At 50.9% G+C, this 5,724-nt stretch overlaps 1 protein-coding gene across 1 annotated transcript; it reads right to left on the bottom strand.

The window, feature by feature from the left end:
* Positions 1-1,097: 1,097 nt before the first annotated feature.
* Positions 1,098-5,724, bottom strand: GUITHDRAFT_146629 (hypothetical protein; the record flags this gene model as incomplete). Its single annotated transcript, XM_005822143.1, has 14 exons — positions 1,098-1,237; positions 1,283-1,373; positions 2,067-2,172; positions 2,453-2,517; positions 2,653-2,738; positions 2,947-3,038; positions 3,293-3,386; positions 3,532-3,598; positions 3,903-3,980; positions 4,114-4,195; positions 4,579-4,638; positions 4,761-4,837; positions 5,092-5,220; positions 5,251-5,724. The coding sequence occupies 14 exons, from the start codon at positions 5,722-5,724 to the stop codon at positions 1,098-1,100; spliced, it is 1,641 nt and encodes a 546-aa protein (XP_005822200.1).

Genomic DNA, 5,724 nt, shown 5'->3' on the forward strand with positions numbered 1-5,724 from the left:
GCTCTTGCTCCTGCTCCTGCTCCTGCTCCTGCTCCTGCTCCTGCTCCTGCTCCTGCTCCTGCTCCTGCTCCTGCTCCTGCTCCTGCTCCTGCTCCTGCTCCTGCTGCTCCTGCTGCTGCTGCTGCTGCTGCTGCTGCTGCTGCTGCTTCTTCCTGCTCCTGCTCCTGTTCCTGCTCCTGCTCCTGCTCCTGCTCCTGCTCCTGCTCCTGCTCCTGCTCCTGCTCCTGCTCCTGCTCCTGCTCCTGCTCCTGCTCCTGCTCCAGCTCCTGGTGTTGCTGACTCCCCTTTCTCCCCACCCCCCGCCCCCTTTCTCCACCTCTTCCTCCTCCTCTGCCTCCTCGCTCACCTTTTCTTCAGCTCCTCCTCAAGGTTTGTAACAGGAAGTGGAGTTACCACGCAAGAACGAAGAGAAGCATGGAAAGGTTGCTTGACTCCCTCTTCCTTCCTCCTTCCCTTCCCCTTCCTTTCCTTGTCTTCCTTCCTGTCCTCCTCCTTCCCTCTTGTCTTACCCTTCTCCTTCCCCCTCCCTCCCTCCTCCTCCTCCTCTGGACGAGCTTCCGCACTGAAGAGGAGAGGAGAAATATGTGGCCCATGACAGGCTCGCAGCCTTTCGACTTGCCGAGAGAAGCGAGCGTCTCCTCGTTCGAAGAATCTAGCAGAATCGCGCTGAGGAGGAGAAAGACAGGAGGGAGAGAGGAGGAGAGAGGAGAGGAAGGGAGAGGAAGGGAGAGGAGGAGAGAGGAGGAGGAAAGGAGGAGAGAGGAGGAGAGAGAAGGAGAGAAGAGGAGGAAGCAGAAGGAGAGATGAAGAGATGTCTGCTAGCTACCTGATGAGAACTCTCTTCCCCAGCCTCATGGCTGGTCGGTACATCAAGTCTGTCGCTGCGACTCTTTGCTGATGTAAAATCGCTCGCTCGTCAAACTCTGCCAGCAGCGTCAGCTCGTTTTCTTCCCCTGCTCCCTGCTCCCTGCTCCCTGCTCGCTTCCTTCATGTCCTCCACCATACTCCCTGAGATGTTCGCTCCTGCTGAGCTCTGTCCTTTCACTCCTCCTCCCCCTCGTCCTCTAGGTTGCCTCTTCCTCCTCCTCCTCTTCTCTTCACTTGCCGGCGAGTTGCTTGGAGGCCCACAAGCCGTTGAGGTCGGAGGGAGTGTTGGGTCGTGACGAGGCTGGAGGAGGAGGAGAAGGAGGAGGAGGAGCCTCTTGATCCTCCGCTTCCTCCTCCTTGCCTTGAGGAGCTGCAGAGGATGAGTGAAGAGGAGAGGTGGAGTGATGAAGCTGACCGGGGGAGGAGGAGGAGGAGGAGGAGCGGAGATCGTCTAGGAAGACGAACTTGCTCGCCCTGATCCAGTCGCTAAGTTTTGACTTGACGAGCTGAGAAAAATGATCAGAAGATGTCAATGAGAAGAAGAGGAGGACGTGAGAGAAGAAATTAGAAGAAGAGAGAGAGGGAGGGGGAAGGAGGGGGAAGGAGAAAGAGAGAAGACAAGAAAGGCTATGAGGAGAAAGACAAGATGGAGGAAGAGAGAGGAAGAGGAGGAGGAAAAAGGAAGAAGAAGAGCAGAGAAGGAGATGAAGAGGATAGGAAAAGTAGGATGAAGAGGAGGTGGGGAAAGAGGAGTAAAGGAGGAGAGGAGGAGAGAAGAAGGAAAGGAGAAAAAGAACAAGAAGAGGAGAAGAGGAGGAGGATCAGTGGGACCTTAGGACTAGAAGGAGAGACCCTCTGCGCGAGTCGCTCGACTGTGGGATTATCTGGAAGTTGACGAGAATGGTTCTTCAAGATCTGACTGACGTTGATGAGAGCCTGGCAATCTGTTGTGACGATTTTGTTGATATAACAGTAATACTGATGATGAGGATGATGATGATGATGATGATGATGATGACGACGATCACGATGATGATGATGATGATGATGATGATGATGATGATGATGATGATAACGATGATGATGATGATGATGATGATGATGATGATGATGATGATGATGATGATGATGATGATGATGATGATGATGATGATGATGTTTGCATCTTGTTTGTTGTGAGACGGTGCAAAGAGCGTCACCTTGGAGTAGGAGATCGATTGTTGGCAGGACATGGCAGCCACTCTCTGACGATGGAGGCAGAGGGAAGGGAGACCGTCGATCTGAAACCTTTCGAAGAAGAGGACGCTGTTGTGATGTGATGGCGATTCAAGAGTTGATGAGCGACAAGACAACAAAACTTGAGAGTGAACGAGGAAGGAGGAAGAGCGGGGAGGGGAGCAGAGCACAGAGCAAGGCAGAACACAGAGAGGATAAACTAGGAGAACAGGAGGATCAGGTGGAGCAGGAGCAGGAGCAACACCAGGAGCAGGAGCAACACCAGGAGCAACACCAGGAGCAGGAGGAGCAGAAGCAGGAGCAGGAGCAGGAGGAGCAGAAGCAGGAGCAGCAGCAGAGATGTTCTTACAGCTTCTCTTCCTCCTTCTTCTTCGCTATCGCGATCTTCCTGTCTCTTTGCCCTCTGAAGTACCTCTGCCCAACTTGTCACCTTCCCTCCTCCTCCTGCTGCTCCTGCTCCTCCTTCTCCTTCTCCTTCTCCTTCTCCTTCTCCTTCTCCTCCTCCTCCTCCTCCTCCTCCTCCTCCCCCTCCTCCTCCCCTCTCCTCACCTGGATCTGGGTGGCCGCCGCAACATGGATGGGCAGGTTGTACTCCTGGTAGGAGGCGATTCTTGCAAACAGGGAGATAGGGGAGACTGCGTGCAAGCACATGGAAGTGAGGATGAATGGGATGATGCCGGAAAAAAGAACTTGTTGAGCAGGAGAAGCACAAGGAGCAGAAGGAGGAGCCAAGGAGGTCAAGGTGGAAGCAGAAGAGAACAACGAAGACAATCGGGAGCAGGAGCAACACCAGGAGCAGGAGCAGGAGCATGAGCAGGAGGAATCGCTGAAACGATTTGGAACCTGAGGAATGGAAGCAAGCGCGAAGACCACTGTCGGTCTTGATGGTGATCTTATCAGCTGAATGAAAGAACCACATGTCTAGCTGAACATCTCTGAGGAAAAATCAGATGAGCTAAAGAAATGTCTCAGGTTGCCAGGTTTGAGGAATGTTAGGCAGCAGAGGGACAAGACAAGACAAGGCAAGACAAGACAAGACAAGACAAGACAAGACAAGACAAAGACAAGACAAGACAAGACAAGACAAGACAAGACAAGACAAGACAATATTCGAAATGAGATGATAAGTTTTGGTCAAAATCTATCATCGCAAGACGATCAGGTGGTGGAATGTTTGATCTCCTCTCACTTTGCAAGGTGCATCATCTTCTTCATCGTCTCAATCAGAGATGACAATGAAATGGCTGACGAGACCCTGATGGTACAACTTGACAAATCGAACCCTGAAAGAAGCTCAACTAGACGTTGCAAAACAACAAGTTGAAGAATCATAAGAGAGAGACCTGATTTGTCTTGCAGTTCGATGTACATCTCAACATCTCATGTGAAAAATCTCAGCAACAACACCTCTTTGAGAGCAAAAAACACCGTCTTCGCAAGTTTCTTTGTAGGACTTGTCTTGTGACACATCAGGGTTGGAGCAAACAGAAGTTTCCTGCTGATGTAATGTTACATGACCCACGATGAGACAACAGAAGCCGGAAAGAAGAAGAACAACAAAACTTGTAATGACAGCAAATCTAGTTTTGAGAAGAATTGAAATCAGTTTCGTCTCTGATACAAGATAGAATCTTATCTCTGATACAAGATAGAATCTTATCTCTGATACAAGATAGAATCTTATCTCTGATACAAGATAGAATCTTATCTCTGATACAAGATAATGTACAATCTTATCTCTCATGTAAAGGTGAAATCTCATCCGGCACTGACAACTCGCTGACCGTCCCTCTCCTCACCTCTTCTTCCCTGCTCGCCGTGAGCGATGGAACTGTGGAGATGATGTTTTCAACATTCTTCCAATCAAAAGTCGCAACCTGCCCACTGATGATAATGTAAGGGCGCATTCAACAAACAGACATCCCCTTCATCGTCTTACCTCGAGTAATCTGAAACGTCGACCAATACACCAAGGCCTCTGTCTTCTCCCGAGGAAGGGGCAAACTTGACCTTGTTGCTGTCTCGGTCCCTTGAGAGAAATCGAGATAACACTTCCCTCAGTCGTTCGTCGTCGTGCTGTTGAGTTTCAATCCTGGTACAGTGTCATCAGAAGAAGTAACGGCGACGAAGAAAACGACCGGTGCTCAAAGTCCTCATACTCCTTTGCCTGACATGAAAGGGTTGATGAGATGAGTTGTCAAGAAATTTGCTATCACCTCGAATTTGTTTGAAGACATTCTGTGTAGATCGACTAACATGCGAACAGTGAAGAGAAGGCGAAGTAAGATTGGCTCTCTAGCTCTGCAGCTCGACGCAGTGAGTTGATGAGGAGGAGGACCGTGAAACAGAGGAAAAGGAGGAAGAAGGCAGGCGGTGAAGGGGATAAGGATGAGAACAAGGACGATAAGGATGAGGAGGAGGATGAAAAGGGAAGTGTAAGGACGAGGACGGTCAATGCAACATGTACTGAGGGACCTGGAGTCTTGCTTCGAGAGGTAGAGGTTGATCAGGACCGTCGTTGCGAACCTGCTGTGCCTGTGAAGTTTCATCGGCATGGCAGGACGCAACAAGAAATTTCTGACTGGATGGCCTGGAGGAAATCTCCGAATCTCATCCTGGCAAAGTTAGAACGTGCGCAGAGCAGAGGTGTAACTTACAGGGCCAGGGACAAGTTTGAGTGAGACGAGGCTATGTCGAGCTTGTCTTCGTGCAAGGAGAAATTTGAGTTGCAAGCCTGAAGGAGCAGAAAACATCAGATGGTTGTAGCGCACTCTCAATCGGCGTCGTAGTCGGCATCATCACCACCGCGACAATCATATCGTCATGTCATCGTCATCGTCATCGTCATCGTCATCGTCATCGTCATCGTCATCGTCATCGTCATCGTCATCGTCATCGTCATCGTCATCATTTCCATTCTCATCGTAACAATCAGCCCCTTGACCACCATCATCATCATCACAGTGTGATCGGATGGGTTACAATAACCTTATCAAGGAAGAAGATCGCTGCCTGCAGTCTGCCTGATTGGATGTAAAAACACCCCAAGTTGTTCCAGGTGTGGATCAGTTGCAGTTGAAACAGCATATGCGAAGTCCCGCCGTCATGGGAGAATTCCTGAAGTTTTGACAAAACGTTGTAACTCACGTGCTCTGCGAGCTTCAAACATTCGTAGGCCAAGGTCTCAGGTTCACCTCCTGCTGCTCCTGCTCCTGCTCCTGCTCCTGCTCCTGCTCCTGCTCCTAGTCCTCCCATCTCCTTGAAGCACAGGCATCCGGCGAGCAGCAACCGCTGGACACATTCCAGCGAAGTCCTGACCAGCTCGCTGACGCTGTGCTCATTGGCCTCGAAGATGAGCTGGTTGACATGCTTGCCGTGCGTCTTGCTGCTCCTCGTGAACTTGTACAGGAGCTCGCCATGGAGCTCATGGGGGGAGATGGCAAGTTGCGCAGCACTGATCTGATCCTGTCCTCTGAGGAAGACGACCTCCTGCCCCCTCTCGTCGACCTCCCGGCTCTCTGAGATCGAGAGGAGCCGCTGAGTCTCGTCCTCATCCTTGAAGTCTGTGAAGGAGGACAAGAGCTGTGCTATGGCTGCCCTCCTCCTGGCAAGCTCCTGCAT

Source organism: Guillardia theta (genome assembly GCF_000315625.1).
Source record: "Guillardia theta CCMP2712 unplaced genomic scaffold GUITHscaffold_130, whole genome shotgun sequence".
In the NCBI taxonomy this organism is placed as follows: Eukaryota; class Cryptophyceae; order Pyrenomonadales; family Geminigeraceae; genus Guillardia; species Guillardia theta.